Source organism: Meleagris gallopavo, chromosome 5, assembly GCF_000146605.3.
Source record: "Meleagris gallopavo isolate NT-WF06-2002-E0010 breed Aviagen turkey brand Nicholas breeding stock chromosome 5, Turkey_5.1, whole genome shotgun sequence".
In the NCBI taxonomy this organism is placed as follows: domain Eukaryota; kingdom Metazoa; phylum Chordata; class Aves; order Galliformes; family Phasianidae; genus Meleagris; species Meleagris gallopavo.
In genome coordinates this window covers 57,182,791-57,202,981 of record NC_015015.2, presented here as the reverse complement: position 1 = coordinate 57,202,981, position 20,191 = coordinate 57,182,791, and the positions used below count along the sequence as shown (strand labels likewise).

Below are 20,191 nucleotides of genomic sequence, written 5' to 3'. Positions count from 1 at the left end.
GGGGACATCATGCGGCGGAACCCGCAGCAGGACTACGAGCTGATCCAGCGCGTGGGCAGCGGCACCTACGGCGACGTGTACAAGGTAAGGGCCCGGATCTGCCGCGGGACGGCGGCTCGCGGCTCCCGGCTCGCCGGCTGCGGGCGGCGCTTCGCCCGTTGCTGAAGGCGGAGGGCATTTACCTGCGCGGAGCGCGTCGCTTCCAGCTCCCGATTAACGACTTTATCCCCGGGGTTAATAATAGCCGAAAAGGCAGAAGCGGATTAAAGCTCTTCGGAAGCTGGAGCGGAGCTGGAGCTCGCTGTGGGCTGCTGCTGAAAGCCGACGGGTGCTGCTCAAACAGTCCCGGCCGCAGCGGTGTGGGAGTCCCACGTTCCTCTTGTAGCCTTTCTCAGGCCGCCGGAGCTGTGGGTGCCCGTCCCTGGCGGTGCTGAGGCCGTGGGTGGGTCGCTGGGCGGCTGAGCTGGGGGGCACCCAGCCCACGGCAGGTGGTCATTGAGTCCCTTCCAACCCAGCCATTTGATGATGGCTCCGTGAGCCCTTTCTGTTTGTCGTGATGTTTTTGGCTCGTGTGTCAGCAGTCCGAATTTCTGAACTCCGTGGGCAGAATGGCTGTGATGTTACACTTCATAATGCTGCTGCCTGTACACGAAATGGGCCTGGTGTGACCAAACTGAGGAGCGTGGCTGTGCCACATGAAAGGCGCCGGTAATTGCTGCGTGCTGGGGGAGGGCTGGTTGCTAATGTTCGAATTGGAGTTTTATAGCTGGATCTCGTTCTCATCCCCCTTTGAAATGGTTACTAATGGCCCCGGGGAGTTATTTTTAACTATTTTGTTTTCGTGGTAATGGATGTTTACCTTCTTATTTTTTTTCCTTAGAGTGCTGTGCGCAGATCAGTCAACTCAGGAGCAATGAGAGATGGTTTAGTGCTTGTGATAGCAATGGTGATGGGAGGACGGTTGGACTAGAAGGTCTTGCAGATCCTTTCCAACCTTGTGATTCTATGATTTTATGATTTCTTTACTGGGAAATCTGGCCCATAATACTTAAAAAGGGCATTTTGGGTTTCATAAATCTGAAACATAGCGTGCCTTCAGCTGGTTAGTTTGGGTATAGCTGCACAGTGTAGGGCAGCGTGGTGAAAAGTGACTGGCTGTGTCACAGGGAAGTGTTCTGTGTCATCCCTTTGCTCCTAGTGGGAAAAAAAGAGACAGATTCTGCTTCTCATTATCCTGCTAATGAGTGGAGAGCTGTGCTGACATGTCCTATAGCTTCCAGTTCCGGAGCTGGCTGGATGCAGGGCCCTGCACTGTGCCCTGTAAATAACACCCCCCCCTTCCCACCAAACCTCCTCTCTTTGAGTCTTGGTAAACATCCTTCTGTTCTGCAGGAGTCTCAGTGATAAACCCTCTCCAGGCACAACCTGAGAAACGTAAATCGAAGCCTTGGACAGAGTTGTTACACCTCTAAACCAAGTGTGAAGTTAATGAGTTTAAAGTAGTTAGGAATCCTGCATCTGTTTCTAGGTCGTTGGTGTGCTCTTTGTTTTCACAGAGCCTTGTAAACAGGGAGGAACTGTGTCAAGGGAATACTGAATGGGATGGTGCAGGCTGTTACGGCAGATATGCAAAGCCAACTTCATTTTTAAAAGCCAATGATGTTGTGTTCATTTTAAAAGGATCTAAGGTAAACTTCTTTTCTTGAAAGCAATTGATGTATAAACATTGCACTTTGAGTTTTCTGTGTCCATGGTAGGGCTCTTAGCACAGATTGCTCACTGAGCACTGTCAGCAGTGTTTATAGAAAGCGTTTCTTAGTCAATATCTGATGGTTGGGATGTTTCAGAGCTCAGACGAGGTTTGTTAGAGCATTCTTAAATTAAGATGGAATTTTCCTCTCACCTCTTGAAGCAGTTCCTCTGCTCCATCGCTATAATGAGTCACTGGTGTCTTCACAGTTGGGTTTAGGATGCCCAAATGAGGCAGCCCTTCTGATGGTGGGAGCTCTGTCTCTTTCTCTGTTGCTTTTTGGTGGTGGTGGTTCATGCCTCAAATTCTTCTTGGGGCATTTGGTAGCTGTCAGAGTAATTAGTTCTTTTCTGGAAGTCGAAGGCGGGGGTTAAGCAAATATTTGTGTTCACTATTAGGTTACAGAAACATACTTAAGTCCTTGCTAAAAATCTCCTGCCCCCTTTGCTTTTCGTAACTACTATGGATGCTTAAAGCTAGAATGTGTTTTCTTAGTCTTGGTGTTTTTTCCTCTGTCACATGGCATACAATGGTTGCTTGTAGGGCGCTCATAAGTGCTGGATTGTTGCTGTTATTTTAATATTTATTCCCCAAAATGCATTTCAGGGTGGGGGAGAAACCATCCTTAAATAAACATTTTCTTATCTATTCACAGTGAGTGGAATTGGATCCAAGTTTGGGCCTAGCAGTTGTGGGAGTGCACTCTTCATTAAAATCCTATTGCAATCGTTGTTCCATCTGTGCAGGGAAGGGCTTTTTTTACTTTGTATTAGAGGATTTTGTTATTGAGCTGACACCAACCCATTGGAATAATTTCTGCGTTAGGCATATCTTAAATTGCTGACTTCTGAAAGAGGTTATAGTGATGGCAGTGGGTGCTCAGTGGATCTTAATAACTTGATAATGGTATTTTTCCCCCTTACTTCCAGTCATATGGTTCTCAGCCTCAGCATCGTACCCCTGAGCTCTGCAAAGCTGAAGTCTTCATTTGGCTTTTTCCAGCCAGATTTCTCTTTGCCCACTTTGCTCGTCTACAAGCAGTATTTAAAAACGGTGTAAGCTGGGTCGTGTACCTGTGTGGTGGTACTGGAATAGACACTGCACGTGGTTAATGCAGAAGCTGTCCAGGTGCCTGGTGTTGTGGGACAGAAAGCTGAATCACGTCTGCAAATCACCCCTCAGACACAGAAGGGAAATGGAAGCCATCCAGTGCACGTGTGAGTCCTGCTCCCGCCTGCCGTCTCCTCTGTCCCATTCTCTCCTAGCTAAGCAAGGCTTTGCTTTTTGTGGAGTCTCATGCAGGCGCCCCAGAGTTTGTGCTAATCTTCAGTATTGAAGAAGGGGAGCAAAAGGATGGTTGATGTGAGCAGTGTTTTTGAATGCTCTGGTTTGGCTGAAGCCGTGGGATACAAATGTACCAAATTAATAGCAGAAAATGCCTGCAAAGGAGACAGATTTTTAGTAAGTATCACAGAAGTTTCATTCCTTCCCCTTTCCTCTGCTAAGTCTTTTTCTTATTCTCTAGGGTGCTTTTTAATCTCCTGCACTAGTTAATGGCATTAACTCAGAAGCACCCTGTGTTGTTCTGACACTGCTCTCTGATTGCTGCAGGGAGATACTGAGCAATGAAGTTGGATCAACTCAGCCAGACCCTTTCCCTCACTATTAAAACAAAACAAAAGTTTGTCTTTAACTTCCTTGTTAAAACATTTTGCTTTTTCAAGTGGACAGATGAAAAGTGGAGTGCCACAGCTTTGTTTCACTACCAGTGCACCATTATGGCTCTGGTAGCTTTCAGTCAGATGCTTCAGACTTTCTATGAGTACATTTTTGCAGCTGTGGACCAACTGGATTGGCCATCCCTGATTCTGTGCTTCTCTTCCTGGTGCACACACATTGCTTACACCTATAAATCACCATAAGCATTTATCACACGGAGGGATTTCCTCTCTTCCTCTCCACCTCCAAGCTTATAGTTAGCAGTGTTTGCTGGAGCCATGCATGAAGTCTGCATGTTCTTGTTTTTCCACGTGAAGGGTGGTTAGGATGGCATCAGAGCAGCTGCTGCTGAGTTTCTTCGTGCTGTTGTGGATGTTTTCTTCTGGGAAGTTGCATACTTCTCTTCTGGATGCAGTCAGTAAGTACTGATACACGTGTATGCAACAAAACATTGCTGAGAACTAAGTTACTCAGTGGCTTGCTGACACCCACTTTTAGGATATTTGGGAACTGGGGGAAGCCTTTGCTTTTCCATTTGTAGTCTTTGATTTCTTCTTAATAAGCATCTTTATTGTGTAACATTCAAAGCTGTTTGGGTTGAAATATCACCTCCTGTGTACCTGTATTTCCCACTAACGCTATGTGAGGACCCAAACTCAGTGTCTAGCTGAGGATGATGCCTTTTGAAACAAATGCATGATCTGTGTGGGAGTATCTGTGTGATTTGTTTCTGATCTGATGGCTCTCACCTCAGAATCCTCTGTCCAGCAATGTCCTGACATCCTTAGGAGCTCTCCTACCTCTGCCTCCTGCTGAGCCCTGGGGCTTGGCACCATTCTGTGGAGATTCAGAGCAAAGGTGAGCATGTCTCCCTATGCCAATTCTTCCCTGATTCTGAAAAGCAAGTAGTGAGTGTCCAAAATCTTAAAAATAAGGTCTGGTCTCTTTTCTGTGTCTCTTCGAAGAGTTGTCCTCCCAGGTATCAGAGGAGAGGAGCTGAAGGAAGTGTGGCAGCAGCTTTCAGTATGCTTCTGTCAGCTGTACCAGGGCTGTGTCCAGAAAGGCAACTGCTGGTGCCAGCATAGTGATGGTATAGGAAGCAATGTAAAGTGTGCTGACAGCACTTGTCTGCAAGGATTATATGCATTGTTTGCCTTGCACTAAAGCATCTCTTAAGTCATAGGGGAGCTGAGAGCCTGTTCTGTTGGGTTTAATGTCCCAGTGGCACCAGCCTTGGTTCTGGTGTAGCCTCCTGCTGCAGTGTTCTTATCTTGAACTTGTCCTTGAGGAGATGTTCTGCTGGGTGGGTGATTTTAGTTTTTTTCTCATTATTTATGGAACGATCCAGGGAGGCTTTAGTGTCTTGTGGATGTGCACAGGAAGGAGGGAATGAGGGCGTGTTGGTTCAGTCCCAAAAAGGTGTGCACACCTTTTTGCAGAGCAGTCTGGAACACCGGAGGTGCTTTATATGGGCCTTTCTGCCTTCCACCCCAGAGCTCTCTTTCAAGTGCATGGTGTGGTTTCTGCATCCCCTTTGAAACACCACAAGAGCAGAGGAAATCTCTGAGAAAGAGGAACAGGTAAAAGATTGTTGTGTTTGCACACCAGTATCTACTTCAGCTTCAGCCCCAGGAGATGCAGTAGTTGTTTTTAGTGCCAGCTCATATGGATAACTTTGAATGTGACCAAGACTTCATAGAATCACATAATCCTAGAATGGCCTGAGTTGAAAAGGAGCACAATTATCTAGTTTCAACCCCCCTGCTATGTGCTGGTCACCAACCAGCAGATCTGGCTGCCCAGAGCCACATCCAGCCTGGCCTTGGATGCCTGCAGGGATGGGGCATCCACAGCCTCCTTGGGCAACCTGTTCCAGTGCCTCACCGCCCTGTGTGTGAAAACTTGTAGCAAGAGGTGGCTGAGGGTTTCCAGGTTGCATCAGGAGAGGTGTGTGACACACAGGTCAGCTGTGTCCAGTAGAGCAGCTTTTCCTGCTCACAAGGCCAGCACGGAGTTTGCCAGCTTTTTTGGCTGACACCAGCAACTGTCTGCCCTCCCTGCAGCTGGGAAAACACGCTTGTTACCTTTATTCATGTTTGGCACCTTGCTTCTTGGTTACAGCTGTGAATGAAGAGAGGAGGCAGCATCAACAGACGGTGATTCTGTGCGTGAAATGGGTTGGTCTCTGGATACATATAAGTTGCTCACAGATTTTCTTTGCCATTTTGTTAGGATCTCAGGCCTTATATTTCTTCAAAGAATCAAAATACTTTAAATTCTCTCCAAATTTTGGAATTCTTCCTATCAATGAGGACACTTTCAAGGTTTGGTGGACTTTGATTTGTGGTTCATGGCAGTTTCCGTTGTTGTGAGCACGTTCTGGGATTTCAGTAAAAGCTCAGTGAGAAGGGCAGGATACTTTCCCACTCCATTTCCATGTAACCAGCTCTGTAAAATTGCTGTCTCCATCTGCTGGGTAGTGCTCAGCCTGGTGCCATCATTTTGAGCTCCAGACTTGCCTCTTCCCACGTTGTCCTGCAGGAGTGCTCTGTCACACAGAGGTCTGAGCAGTTGGGAGTTCCTCACTTAATTTAAAGGAGAAATTCTGCATTTAGTGCAGGGAGTTTTCCATTTTGCACTTCATCTTTTGGAATTCCTTTACCCAAGAGTTACTGATTTTATCCAGCACAATGGGTAGAGCCTGCAAGGACCTTCCTTGCCATCAAAGAACCCAAGGTGGCAAATGGAAGACCCCACTCCGTCTGTGGGCTGTCCCACCCACTGCAGGTGAGCCAGGAATTGCTTCCTGCCCGCTTCCAGGCAGGGCTTGGTTCAGAGGCCAGTCTGTTCCGTGGGTGCTCCTGGCCCTGCCAAGTCCCAGGCAAAGGGCTCCTAAGGGGACTTGTCGTCACAGAAGCATTAAAAAGGTGGGAGCGGGGCACTGGAGAGAAGGCTGATGTCTTCTCTCTGCTTGCATGAAGCATATTTTCAGCTGTACGCAGCTGGATTTGGACCTGTTGAAATGTGAACATTGAGGTGCTCCAGAGAGGCAGCTGCTGTTCCTACTCACAGAGAGGAGGTCTTTGCAGGGCTCTGCTGCCTTTATTGGTGTTACCTCCTTGAACTTGCTTTCTTGTGCAGCATTAAAGGCATCGTTTCTTCCCCCTAAGTAGAAATGGAGAAATGTGTGTTTAGATGTAAGTTATGTATATTCAAGTTTATTCTGGCTGTACGTGCTAAGGAGATAAATTGTGGCTATCTCTGCCAAGAGGTTGTTTGATGGCTTGCTCTCTTTCTAATTAGGTGCAGAACAGATGAACTTACTCTGGATGGTTTATCCATTTATCACATTCATGCCCTACTTAAGTATCTGGAGTTCTGTGTTTGATATTTTTCAGCAACCTGCATTGCCAGCATGCTGCCCAAGCAGCACTATGCATGCCAGGCTGTGCAGTTACCTCCAGAATCAGTGAGAAGGAGCTGCAAAGGCTGAGAGATGGTAAAGCCAAATAGTAACTTGAATTTGACGATCTGCTCCGAGAAGCTGTGGTTTTGTTCTGCTTTCATCTACAAGTAGGGCTGTTTGCTGATAGAGAACAGTGTTACATTTGCCTTTACTTGCTGTTTAATGTGTGGACGTGCAAGATAATGGATGAATGATAACCTCCCAAGAATGTAGTCATTAATCTTGATGGAAGATAAACGGTAAAGAGTTAAAGTGTGAGCGTCAGGTATTTGCACTGTGTTTATGGAGGGTGTGAAAACAGCAGTAATTGAATTTTTTTCTTGTGATGAGTTTAGCCTGCAGGGGGTAAAAGGGAGAGTGTTTGCTGTGTTGCTCACAGTACATGCTGGGCTCTCGGAGAGGGGTAGGAGTTAATTTAAGGTATCTGAGATGCCTTTTTTTTTGAAGAAGCCCTGTGAAATGCTCCCTGTATGAGGAGGGCAATTTCCATCGCAGGGATGAGGATAACAGCAGGGTACTGTGAAGAGAGGCAGCTGAACCAGGCTGCGTGTCATGGGCATCACTTCTGTCATATCAGCACTTCCTGAGGGGTTCTTGGGTGGGCTGAGCGTGTCTGCATAGCCAAAATACCTGGTCAGCATGAATCCTAGAATGGCCTGGGTTGCAAAGGACCACAGTGCTCATCTAGTTTCAACCCCCTGCTATGTGCAGGGTCACCAACCAGCAGCCCAGGCTGCCCAGAGCCACATCCAGCCTGGCCTTGGTGAAGTTCAGGAGGAATCCAAATCACAGCTTCAGGCATGTCGGTGTTAAAATTCAAAGCAGTGTTTGAGTTGTGACAGTCAACTGCTTGGATCGTTGTGAAGAGACATAAGTCACTGTAGGAGCAATTGAGTAGCATTTCTAATTAGCATAATGCCTTTAAAACTTTGCCAAACATTTCCTGTCTAGAGAGCCTAGTTTCACATTTCCTCCCAGCACCAAACTGGGGGTAGAGCTTGAGGATGGAGAGGGAGGTTTGGGCTTCATCTGCTGTCACTTCAGCAGCCACAACTGATTGCCTTTTTAGGGTACGGAAACAGAAACTTTGTCTCTTTCTCATTCTGCAGATTCTGAGATCTGTCCAGCTCGTGGACTGGGATGTCCTGAGATGGGCTGTGCTGGGTTGGGCAGCAAAGGTCACTTCTGGGGGATGAGTTTGAGAGGAGGAGAGCAGCGGGCTGTGGCTTTCCTCCATGAAACGACAAAGCAATGAACTTGGGAGGGAGATGAAGCAGCTGCTGCCTCTATTTCTAGGAGCCTCAGTGCTTCCTGCAGCCAGCAGGGAATGCTGCATGTCAGCCAGGTGCTGGGTTTGCCATGGGGAAATGTGGGGCCAGCTGTGTCCTCGACAGCTCTGATGCAGTGCAGTCTCAGTGGGCGCTGAGTTCATCTTGACGTGACAGCTTTGGCCCTCCTACTCTCTCATGGTTTCTGATTTCATTACTTCACCCATGTGCATCATTTTCTTTGGCTGAGGGCAGCCCAAAGTGGAATCTGCATGTGATCCCTGCGTGGTTGCCCTGTGTGCAGAGAAGGGCAGTTATGATATCTTAAACTTCCTGCAGGTGGAATACACTTGCAGGGTACATCATGTCTTCAGGATACCTTATAGCAAGTGTAATATTACATGTGACAGCTTTGGCTTTCTGTTTAAGGCTGGGATCTGTTTTGATTTACAGGTCTGCTTTTTGTTTTTTTTTTGTTTTTTTTTCTGTAGCTTCATGAAGATTTTGTCTTGTTCCTTCCACTGAGCAGGTGTGTGGATCATCAGCCCTCCATCAGAGTGTTCTTAGGACAAGAAGGATGCTGAGGATGCATGTGTGTGGCAGCAGGGTTAGTGCTGAGATGCACTAACTCAGGAGCTGGGCTGATCCTTGTGTGTTATCCCTTCCAACTGGGGATATCCTGGGAACTTCATGCTAAGAGGAAATTTTGCATACATAACAAAACAAAGAGGAATGACAAGGTGGAAAATGTTTTCAACTGCATGAAAATTGGGGAAATATTCTTCCTTTAAAATACAAATTCAATCATGAGGCCTAGCTTACTGTAATATAACTTGCATAGTGTGTACGTTATTTTCTGTCTGTTTTAAAGAGCAAGTGAGCTGGGGAGGTCAGTGGCCTGATGGGTTGAAACAAGGCTGCTGAAGTGAAACCAGGGTTTGACAGCTGTAGAATAAGCTGTCAAAAAAGCTTGTTTCTTCTTTTCTAGTTGCTTCATTTGCATGAGTGGATGAGTCCAAGTCAAGGAAGCAACTTAAAACTTGAAAAATGAAAAAAAGAAAAAAAAATACCCAGACAAGCACCAAAACCCCTGCTTTTGGGCTAAAATAAGGTGTGAGGGGATAAGGTAGCTGTGAAATCCAGAAAGATACACTTCCACTTTATTACAGATCATATTTCCCCTCTGCACTCAATCTAAGTACAAGACATTTTGTACTTAACCTTTCTTTTACCTCTTTTTCTTTTATCTTTGCTTTACATAGCTTCTTTTTCATTCATTCCATCCATTCTGGTCACTGTTTCATTGACTGACGACACCAAACAAAACACCCAGATCTGTCTCCTTCACACAGCCAACTTTGTTTGCTTTCTCCTGGTCCTCTCACTGTTGGTGTCTCTTTGAGGAACTGAAATTTAAGGAGGAACTGACAGGATAACGATGCTGGCATTAGATTTTGCTGCTGAAATCTGTGTTGTTCGCCTGCATTGCTCTACGTTCTGTCAGATAAATGACAATAAGGAAAAGGAATCAATGAGGATTTGTGCCTGTGCTTCAGAAGGCTTGGTCCTGAAGAAGAACAGAAGTGGCTTACAGCTTGCTTTCTGCTTCAAAGCCATGCTTTCCTCCTAGTCTAGAAAGCACAAGTTTGGGTTTTTGTTGGTTTATTTTTGTGTTGGGAAAGCACAGTCAAGAGCTTTGGACCTGAATCATTGGTTTCTTGAGTAGTGCTTGGCAGTTCTGTCCTTGCTGTGTGCAAATTGTTGGACATTCCTCAGAGCTTCCCTGAAACAAATGATATTGGTGTCTATCTAATGTATGATATTGGTGTGTTTCTAATGTATGAAGTGGGGTTAATGGTGCTGCCTTGGCTTGGGGGGGATGCTGAGAGACTGGGTGCGCCATTAGTTCAACTCCCTGATTCCTCTCTTGCTCTCCTTCACGATTTTGGATTGCACGTCCTGAGTTCTTTCATCTCTGAGGAGCAGGTAAATGCCCTTGCAGCTATAAAATGCACAGTCTTTTAATGTTACTTGAATTTATACTCCATAAAATTGGAGGGAATTTTTTCCTGTATCTTGATATGTGCTTTCAACCCTTTTATAACCCTTTTATGTAAGAAGCCCTTTTAACTTTAATAATTTGTTCAAATGTATCTTTATTTATGATTTATTTATTCATAATTTCCCCCTAATTACACCCCAGCCATTCAAGCTGTTAGCCATGTGTGCACAGTTCTAAGCATGTCCATACCTTCATGGACATGCTTTGGTTTATGTCACCTCATGTGCTCACAAATGTCTGTTGTTCTGCAGGAGGGTAAGCTATTTCTATTAGCTTCCCAAAACAATCTTACTCACACTGTTGTGACTTGAGAAGTTGTGTTTGTTATTTTACTTTTGCTCCAGCTGCATCAAAATTTGGCTTTTTTTTTTGGTTTGTTTTTTGTTTTTTTCCTCTCATGTGGTATTTGTTTTGTATCTCTTGTGCTGCATTAGTTGCTAAACAGCACTTTTGTGGTCAGGGCCTATTTCTAGCTTCAGCTTTTCAATTTTGGAAGGATTGCGCCAAATATTTGCGAACAATGATTTGCCAAGATTTCATAGGAGGATCACAAGGAGAATAACCAACTTGGAAGCATACAGCTGCTTTTTTTTGGTACCGTTATTTTTTTCTTCTGAATGCTGCTGAGATGTGCACTGAGCTTTGGTGCTGTTATTCCCACATCGCCATAGGTCTTTGTCCTTCAGCAGTGATTGATAGGAATGAGAATTGAATGTTTTGCGGCTGCTGAGGTCTGTGGCAGAGCTGGAAAGGCAGTTTGCTGGTACACGTCCTGGGCCTGTTTTCTCTGCAGGAATAAAAGGAGTTGGCCTAATGTCGTTAATGAGCCTCTAATCCCTTACTGCTTGATTGGCCTTGAGTAGGAAAGTGTCTGTAGTCATAAAACCGTAGAATCACTAAGGTTGAAAAAGACCTCCGTGATCATCCAGTCAAACCACCTCCCTACCAATAGTTCCCCACCAAACCATAGAATCACAGGGTTGCAAAGGAGCACAGTGCTCATCCAGTTCCAACCCCCTGCTGTGTGCAGGTCGCCAACCAGCAGCCCAGGCTGCCCAGAGCCACATCCAGCCTGGCCTTGAATGCCTGCAGGGATGGGGCATCCACAGCCTCCTTGGGCAACCTGTTCCAGTGCATCACCACCCTCTGGCTGAAAACTTCCTCCTCATATCCAACCCAAACCTCCCCTGTCTCAGTTTCAAACCATTCCCCCTTGTCCTATCAAACCATGTCCCTCAGTACAACACCTAAATGTATCTGGATCACCTCCAGAGATGGTGAGCCCCCCACCTCCCTGGGCAGCCCATTCCAGTGCCTGACTGCTCTCTGGCAGAAGAAATGGAGATGGCTGTGCTGGTAGTGCTGCTGCAGTGTGAACTCACTGACACAAGTAAAATCAGCATGTGAATCTTTGTTCTTAGTTTATTCTGGAAAGTGCTGTGGCGATGGCTGTGAGAGATGGATCTCTTTCAGGGCGCTGAATCTGTGAAGTCTCTGTTAGGGAAGTGGCTTCTGAAAGCCTCTGTGCCTTCTCCCCATAGAAGAGCCTGGTACGGCTCTCAATTAAAGATCCAGCTGGAAAACCGCAGAGTGAACAATTGCCTTTTGGCTCTTTCTGCCTCCTGAAAGAGAAAGAGCTCTGAAAATAAGAAGGTGCTCTTAGGTATTATTTTGTAACAGCTCAGATTACATTGACGTCTGCTTTACAGGTGAGCTGCCTTGGCACACCTGCAGAGATTAACAGAGCATTGCGGGGACTCGGGATGGGAAGAGTGCTTGTTCTGTCTGGCACAAATCTAATCCCACACAGTAAGATCTGCTTTAGGATTTTGTAGACTCATCCCACTTATGCTCCATTCCTTATAGCTATCCTATCGCACTTCTTTTTAAATTCCTGCAGAGCTGGAACTGCATGAAGGGGAAGATGTTTGGTGTCTGTTGTGGAAATGCTCTCAGTGCTGGGCAGAAGGGCCTTTTTTCAGGGCCCAACACCCTGTGGGTTTGCTTGGAATGAAGGATTTGTTTATATAATGGGGTCGGGTTTGTTTATTTTAGATCAAACAAACAAAAATACACACGGGATTGTCCAGTAGTCACGTCTAGGTGAGCTTGGTACGTGCTCCTAGGTAGGAGGTTGGTACAGGGGAATGTGGGGAATATAGGTGAGTCATATACCATGTCTAGAAAGGTGGGCAGGTGGTGCTTATAGGGCGTGATGGCTGGTGTTGGGACAGGGGCTGGAATGTGCTCAGTTCATCTGAGACTGGAAAGCTGTACCAGGACCTGCTGGTTTAGGCTGGAGAGCAGGCAGAGCTCTGCAGTCAGCCTGCAGCCCGACGAGGTGACCCTTTGGCTTTTGCACTGTCCTGACCCCAAGGCCAGGGCTTATGTGGGGGGATTGGGAGCCGCTTGTTTTCTTTGCAGCCGTGAGCTGCCATGACTGGTCTCTGTGCCCATGTTAACCTTTAGCTGCAGACGTTCGAGGGTTGTTTTCTTAGAGCTTTCAGAGAGTTTGGTTTCTTCTACAAATGTGCTTTGCTAAGGTGTGACACTACAAAAGGTTGCAGTGTCCTTCTTTTGTGAAGGATAGTAATTCTAGGCTGGCACAGCAAATTAACTTCATTTTGCCTTTAAAGGTTTTGTGAGGAGCTCTGGAGTTACACAGTTTTAGAAAGGAAGCTGTTCCCATTATCCGTGCTGGGAATTTCAGAACAGGACAGAGCAAGTTAAGAGTTATGAAGTCAGAAGTCAGAAACTAGAAGGCAGATGACTAAACCTCCATTTCAGTGGCTGGAAGTCAGGGGACCTTCGGGAGGTGCGTGAGGCTGCTGAGAAAAAGCAAGCAGCAGATGAGACAGCGAAGCATCGTGGTCACTGATGAGTGAAGCTTGGCAAGGAATGAATAACGTGGGGGTGTGTGGGAGGGTTGCCACAGGAGCTGCAGTTCTGATTAGATTAAATGAAGCCTCAGTTGAACAAATGAATCTGCTGGTGAACTGGAGAGTTGATTCAAGGCTGGAGATCAGACACAGGCATAGGAATGAGGGGGATATTTCACCCTGGAAATTGAGGATACTGATTTGGAAGTTGTGGTATTGGTGTCCAAGTCTTGCCCTTCTCTTCGTCAGTGTTGAAGAAGAAAGCAGCTGGACAAGGATAGTGGTAGAGTAGTATGGTTGTACTTGAATAGTGGTTGGACTTGATGATCTTTAAGGTCTTTTCCAACGTGAGCAATTCTATGATTCCATAAAGGAGGCTGAGCACACAGAGTTGAACTTTAAATGTGCACATAAAGCAGTTCTGCTTTTGTCTGCCCAAATCCTCAGCCCTCTTGGTACTGCATCTCTTCTTTTTGAGTTTGCCATTGGGACTCACAGCTTGTGCTGTGCCTGGGTTTGTCCTGTAATGGGACATTGGGGGGAAAGAAAAAAAAAAAGCAGTCCTTGTATTTCATTTTGAACACAGGCTCTCTTGTTCTGTAGGATTAGCATGTAGCTGGTAAAAAATTCTGGAAGAGCTGTGTTCATTGGGGTGCTGTCACTCCTCCCATAGCCAGGAAAGGGGGTGACCAAATAGCCCCCAGCCTTTCTTTCAGTACATACATGCTGTATATGATGTAGAGCTAAATAAGGCCAACCTTAACAATTCTGTGATTCAGGGGTTAATTCTATGGCTCACTCCATTCAAACATGCCCTCATTCTTGTCCCATTCTTGTGTCAGTCAGACTTCCTTCTATAACTTTGCAATCATTCTGCCAAAATCCCATAGTTTTAATTTTCACTCTAAGCAATGTAGAACATAATTTTTAGTTTTGAGTCTCATGAAATAGAACAAGATCAGTGCTAGCAGGCAGCGGAGGCTCTGGCTTCCTTCTGCAATCTGTCGGGGAAGTCGGGCTGTTCTTCTGTGGCGTGGGAAGCGCAGCAGGGAGCTGACGGGGATGTGGGCTCCAGCACAGGAGGGAGCTGGGCCAGGGCCAGGCTGTGGTCTCTTAGCCTGTAGTGTCAGAACTGGCTGTAAGAACTATTGTAAGAAATGGGTGAGTTTTGTCAGATTTCATGTTTGGTAAAACGTCAGGATTGGTTCACAAAGGCCGACTCCCTCAGTATTGCACCGTTCTTTTTAACATAGCCCAGCAATGCAAACTGTGTGCCACGGGGGAACAGTTTTTAGCCTTCATCAGCTTTTGTTTTTCATGATATGTGAGATAACCGCCATTCATTATTGATGAAGTTTTCAGCTGACAGAAAGGTAAGGAGTAGAAAGGCTGAAAAAGCAAGAGGTGGCAACAGACAGAGGTGTAGGTATCTGTGTAAAGTGGGTGCAGTTGTAGGAGGGATAAAAGCTGATAGTTGCACTTAGGGGTGGGTGACTCTCCTGGGAAGCTTGCTGAAGGCTTGCAACTGACCCTCCAGACAGAAGATCTGATACAGTTCTAGTATCTGCGAGCAACCCAACAAGCTGCTGAGCTCTTGCTGCTAAGGGGGCTGTTGGTGTCCCGGGCTGCCTTAGGCAAAGTATTGTCAGCAGGTCAAGGGAGGGGATCCTCGTCCCTACTCAGTGCTGGTGAGGCCAAACGTGGGGTTCTGGGCCCAGTTCTGGGCCCTCAGTAGAGGAGAGGCCTGGGCATAGTGGAGAGAGCCCAGCGTGGGCCAGCGAGGTGCTGCAGGGCCTGAAACAGCTCTGCTGTGAGGAGGGGCCGAGAACTGGGGCTGCTCAGCCTGGAGCTGAGGAGGGGGTCCCCACCTGAATGGGGGTGCAGAGAGGATGCAGCCAGGACAAGGGGCAGTGGGCATAAACTGGAGCACGGGAGGCTTCCTCTGACCATCAGAAGTGTTTCTGTGCTGTGCAGGTGACGGAGCACTGATGCAGGGACTGAGAGGCTGTGGGGTCTCCTCCTTGGAGACCTCTAAAAGCCCCAGGTGCTCTGGGCACCAGCTCTGAGTGTCCCTGATGGGACAGAGTGGGACCAGAGGGTTCCAGCAGAACCTCCAGTCGCAGCCACGCTGGGATACTGTGGTGCTGAGCGTGAGGGAATGCTTGGTATTTTTGCCTTTGGTGCTGGCATGATAGGCTTTAAATAGTGTGTGTGGTCCTGGTGTCAATTCAAGAAAAGTATTGAGTTGGAAGATGAAATTGCAAGACCAAGAAACCTGTTTTAGAGTGACTGGTACAGACAGCTCAATACGTTCAGTCCGTAAATGCCAACCTGGTGAAAAGCTTTCCATGCCATCAGGCAAAGGTTGATGGCTGAAAACCAAAACAGTCCGTGTTGGGGCTTTGCCAAAAACGTGATGGTAATGCTGGATAGCAGCAGAATGTTCTTGGGTGAAGCTGTGTGGCCTGTGCAGTGTGGGAGCTGAGAGCCAGCAATGCACTGAGCTCTGGCCTGGACCTTTGCACCCCAGCCAAGCAGTGTGTGTCCCTTTGGCAGTCTTAAGCTATTCTTTCAGGCTTTGGCATAACGGGAACAATGATGGGAATATCAGGAAAGAATACAGTCTTCTGTGTGTTTCAGAGATGAAGGTGATCTTCTGTACACAGTGCAGTCTGGTCTCCTTTATCTGGGTGGCTTGGCTGGTTTTGGATAGAAGGATGGATAGTTGAGGTTTCCTGACTTCAGTGGGAGGCAGCACATTCTTACAGGCACCTCTGTGTTTCATAACAGTTTGGTGTAACAATACCAAAAAGGTCCCTGATGTGCTTCATCAGGATATTGATGAATGCAAATGATTTTGCTGCAGTCTGCTGAGCATTTCTGGTAGGAAGGTACTTAAAGAAGTGGCAGAGGTTTCCTTTGTGGTTAGCAGACAGCCATCGCTCTGTTCAGTGATTTGCGTAAATTAGTTGGTTCTGTTGCATGGTTGTTCAGGTTTGCTTTGTTTTCAGTTGAGTCACACTTGCCAGCCTTCCTACCCTGCATGCTGACAGATGGCACTTACCTGAACACTATGGGACTTTGAATGGGCCAATTATTGCTGGCTTTTTTTTCCCAATAGTAGGAAAGTTTGATTTGGAAGCTTGACTAAGCGTTGACACAATTGAGGATTCGTATTTCAAGTCCTTGCTCTACCTGTTGCTAAATGAAGACTTCTTGTCCACAAGCAAGAGAAGAAGGTCGTGTTCTGCAGTGGCTTTCTCCAGCTCAGCCCTTGGACAAATTTCCTTATCCTAAATACTTATCTATCAATTTCACCTGGCCCAGTTTCCCTCAGATTTTCTACAGTTTACCCTTTCACCACATTTTATGTGTTCAGAAGATGCTGAATTTCTCTCAAAGAGTCAAAAGGCATTAACTTCTGGATGCTCAGCAAAAAGGGAATGCCACAGTCCCTAATTGGATTAGGTTGTGTGTCGAAAATAATATAGCTTAGCTCTGGTGATGGTGCCTGAGTGATTTAGAGCTCCTTTTACCAGAGTTAACAGCGTTAATGAAATCCCCTCATACAGCTTTCCAAATCTAAGGCTCCTGTAACCTTGTCTTCCAGCACTGAGTTCTCAATAGGAAGTTTACAGGAGTACTCCCTCCAGGTATGGTGGGAAGGTTGGATTCGAGCTCCATTCACACAATCACAGAATGGCCTGTGTTGGAAGTAACCTCAAGGATCACGAAGCTCCAACCCCCCCCCAAACCACAGGCAGGGCCACCAACCTCCACATTTCACAGCAGCCCAGGCTGCCCAGGGCCCCATCCAACCTGGCCTTGAACACCTCCAGGGATGGACGGGGCATCCACAGCCTCTCTCACCACTCTCAGAGTAAAGAGTGGAGGAGTGTGGGGACCACACCAGTCAGCCAGGGTCTACTGGAAGGAGTTTGAGAGTCCAGTAGTTCCCACGAAGCATGCTGCATCTGCAGAGCTTCTCTCTTCTGCCTGTCAGTTCCACTTTCAGAGCCACAGAGGTTTCCCACCATGAGGTGGGTGGGTTCAGTTCAGCATGCTCTGGCAGCCCACAGTGCAGCACATCTTTTGCATCACTCCAGTTTGCATGGGCTGCAGGCATTTCTCAGTTTTAACACCACCTTACAGTGGTGTTTCGAAGGCATGAGCTCTAATTTGCTGATGAAAAGCTGTTTGGTTTTTGAAGCTGGAAGGAACTGCTGCTAACACTTCAGATTCCCAACTATGTTGTTGCAGTGCTAATACCAAGACCAGATAATCCTCACCCAGGTTGCTTGCAGCTGATTGCGTTGTGCAGTATTTGTAACACATTACATCCCAGCATATCTTGTAAGACTCTCTGAGATGTCGTTGCAGTATAATTGAATGTGTCTTAACTCTCTTATTTCAGGCTAGAAATCTTCATACTGGAGAACTGGCTGCTGTAAAAATAATCAAGTTAGAGCCTGGTAAGTTTTGCATTCTTTTCTATGTTTTTGGATTGCAGTTTCAGTTTTTACGCATGTTGATTTTCATGGCTGCAAAGCTCCAGACAAAAGAAGTGAGTTTATTTTTGCTGTTTCAGTGGTTAGATGACAGGAAGCTCTACAGGATGTACCATTACTTTTGGTTATATCCTGCTCATGATTTCCTTGTTCGTTCTTATCTGCCTTACTTGTTGCTTCATAAAAAAATGTTGCAGTTCCAGCGTGTTGCAGTAGATTCGGGACAGATGGTAGATTGTGAAAGAGTGGGGAGCTTTGTGAATCAAAATGGGGAGGGGACCAAGCAATGATACCAGTGCTCACCAAAAGTGTGTTGGGAAAATCAGTGCCTTCTGGAATACCTTTCAAATCCCTCTTTAGTGTTTCCCTCTTCTGCATCTCCTTGCCTCCTTAGTGTCTCCACAGCCAGTCCTTGCCTGAACTCCTGTGCTGTATGTTTGGGGTCCTGGCTCTTTGGGACAGGGGATGAGGGCTCTATGAATGTGAGCTTTCCCAGTGCTCAGTATCACTCGTCTGTGGAGAGATTAAGAGACACTGGAAGTTTATGTATGGTCACTAAGCTAGGAAGTAGTAGGGTTTATGGAGATGTGGGTTAATTTCTGTGACTGGAGTGCTACAGGGAATTAACACAGACAGGCAGGAAAAGAAAATCTGGAAGGGCACGTAACACAGGGAAGACTGATGGAACTGAGCTTTTTGTTCTGAAGGCAGGAAGGTTGAAGAGAAGTCTGAACACCATCTTCCACTGCAGATGTGCAGAGTGGGGGCCCAGCAAAGGTTTGGGAGCCAGTAGGCACAGGCTATGGCAAGAGAGATTCCAGTTGGAAATGGGAAAAACTCTTCATAAGGAGAATGTCAAAGAAGTGATGGTGGGATCTCCATCCTGGAAGACTCTTGGGAGTTGACTGGAACAAGGCCATGAGCAACATGACCTGACTGCAGTTAGCCCTGCTTGGAGCAAAAGGCTGTACTGGAGGCCATCAGAGTCCCTACCAGCCTCTCTTTGGGCATTGAAGGCTATGAAGACCAGCTTTGAAGCATCTCCCTGCACACCCAACATCTTTCCTCGACTGGACAGGTTAAAGACTGTCATTTTGATGAGGATCTTGCTGTGTTGATATATTCCTATTTCTTGCTCAAGGAGATGCATTGTCCTGTTTGTTTGTGGTTACTTGGTTCTGTTCACTCACTTGGTTAAAGAGGTGTGGGTACATAAACACGAAGAGTCTTCTGGTGTTGTACTTTGTAGTTTCTCCTACTGGATTTCTATCAAATCCAGGCTAGCAGAACTTTTCAAATCTGTTGTGCCAACCCAAGAGTTCTGACCAGCTTGAGCACCAATACGTCTTCCACTGAAGGCTCTATGACCAAAACCATACGTAGTGATCAGAGAGTCGATCTTAGAAACCAGACATTTCTAAATTTTTATTTGAGCAATAAAGTTCCAGCAAAAACTGCTTTTAAAAAAGAGTATTCATCTTTCATAAAAGTTTAGTACTGTCCAAGGGACTAAAATTTTCCAACACACCTGTTGTCCTTGACAGCAGGTTATGGATCTGGAGTTATGGATCTGGAGCACCACATCCAGGCCCAGGGCTCGCAGCAAAAAGGATGTGAAGCTGTTGGAGTGGGTGCAGAGGAGGCCATGAAGATGCTTGGAGGGCTGGAGCACCTCTTATAGAAATGAGCTGAAGGAGCTCAAGAAAAGAGCAACGTGGTCTTTGCATCTGTGTTGTTTGTTTTGTTTTTTTTGTTGTTTTTTAGGCTTCTGAAAATTTGTTAACGTTTCTTGAAGGTAGCAGTCCTGGATGGAATCTCTGAAGTGCTTGGATGTGGGTTTGTTGGTTTTGTTTGTTTGGATGGTTGGTTGTTTTTTTTGTTGTTGTTGTTTGCTTGTTTGTTTTGGTTTGTTTTTTGTTTAATATTTCAGCCATTTTTGAATGGTCAGGCACCTATGCATGAGTTTGAGTTAACTCATCAGAGCAGTTTTTACCAAAATAAAAGAGTTAGAGACATTTCTGGACTGGATTGCTATGGTGGCTTTACCACACTCCTCATTTTCTCCCTCTCAAGCTAGATTATTAGGAAGACTGAAGTCCATTTACACTGAAAGCTGCATGAGTCCTCACGTATCGTGTGGCATGGGGATACAGGGGACAAATTCAGACCCATCTTTATCTTACTGACAATAAAGACATGCAGTTGAGTTCCCTCTCCTTGCAGGATATTGCATTCCCTACTGACCTGTGAGGTGTTCCAAGGTCATTTTGTTGATTCCTGCTGAAAGTTCCATGTATGTTTTGGTTTTTATATAAATGAAATGTGAATTGATTTAGACATCCTATGAGAGTGACTCTTCTGCCTTGTTGTTAGGGTGATAGATGGTCTCTTTGGTAAAATGATTGCAGGCAACAGAATTTGGGGTTTCCCACATCCAAGATCCTCTGGTCTGAATGATGTAAGATTTCCCGTGAGCTGAGCTGCTCATTTCCAGGTTGGTTTTGTTTTGTTTCAGTTTGGTTTGGTTGTTTTTTAAACA

General features: G+C 46.2%; 1 protein-coding gene across 4 annotated transcripts in view; it reads left to right on the top strand.

The window, feature by feature from the left end:
- Nucleotides 1–20,191, top strand: part of MAP4K5 (mitogen-activated protein kinase kinase kinase kinase 5) — a 70,401-nt gene that overhangs the window by 10,612 nt on the left and 39,598 nt on the right. For 3 of the 4 annotated variants that reach the window (XM_010712150.1, XM_010712149.1, XM_010712148.1), the window contains exons 1-2: nucleotides 7–84; nucleotides 17,559–17,616. In XM_010712150.1, the coding sequence (XP_010710452.1) occupies nucleotides 10–84; nucleotides 17,559–17,616 (133 nt within the window). In that variant the 5' untranslated portion in view covers nucleotides 7–9. Of the gene's footprint in view, nucleotides 1–6; nucleotides 85–17,558; nucleotides 17,617–20,191 lie in introns of those variants that run through there. The other variant, XM_019616021.2, reaches the window with a different exon arrangement.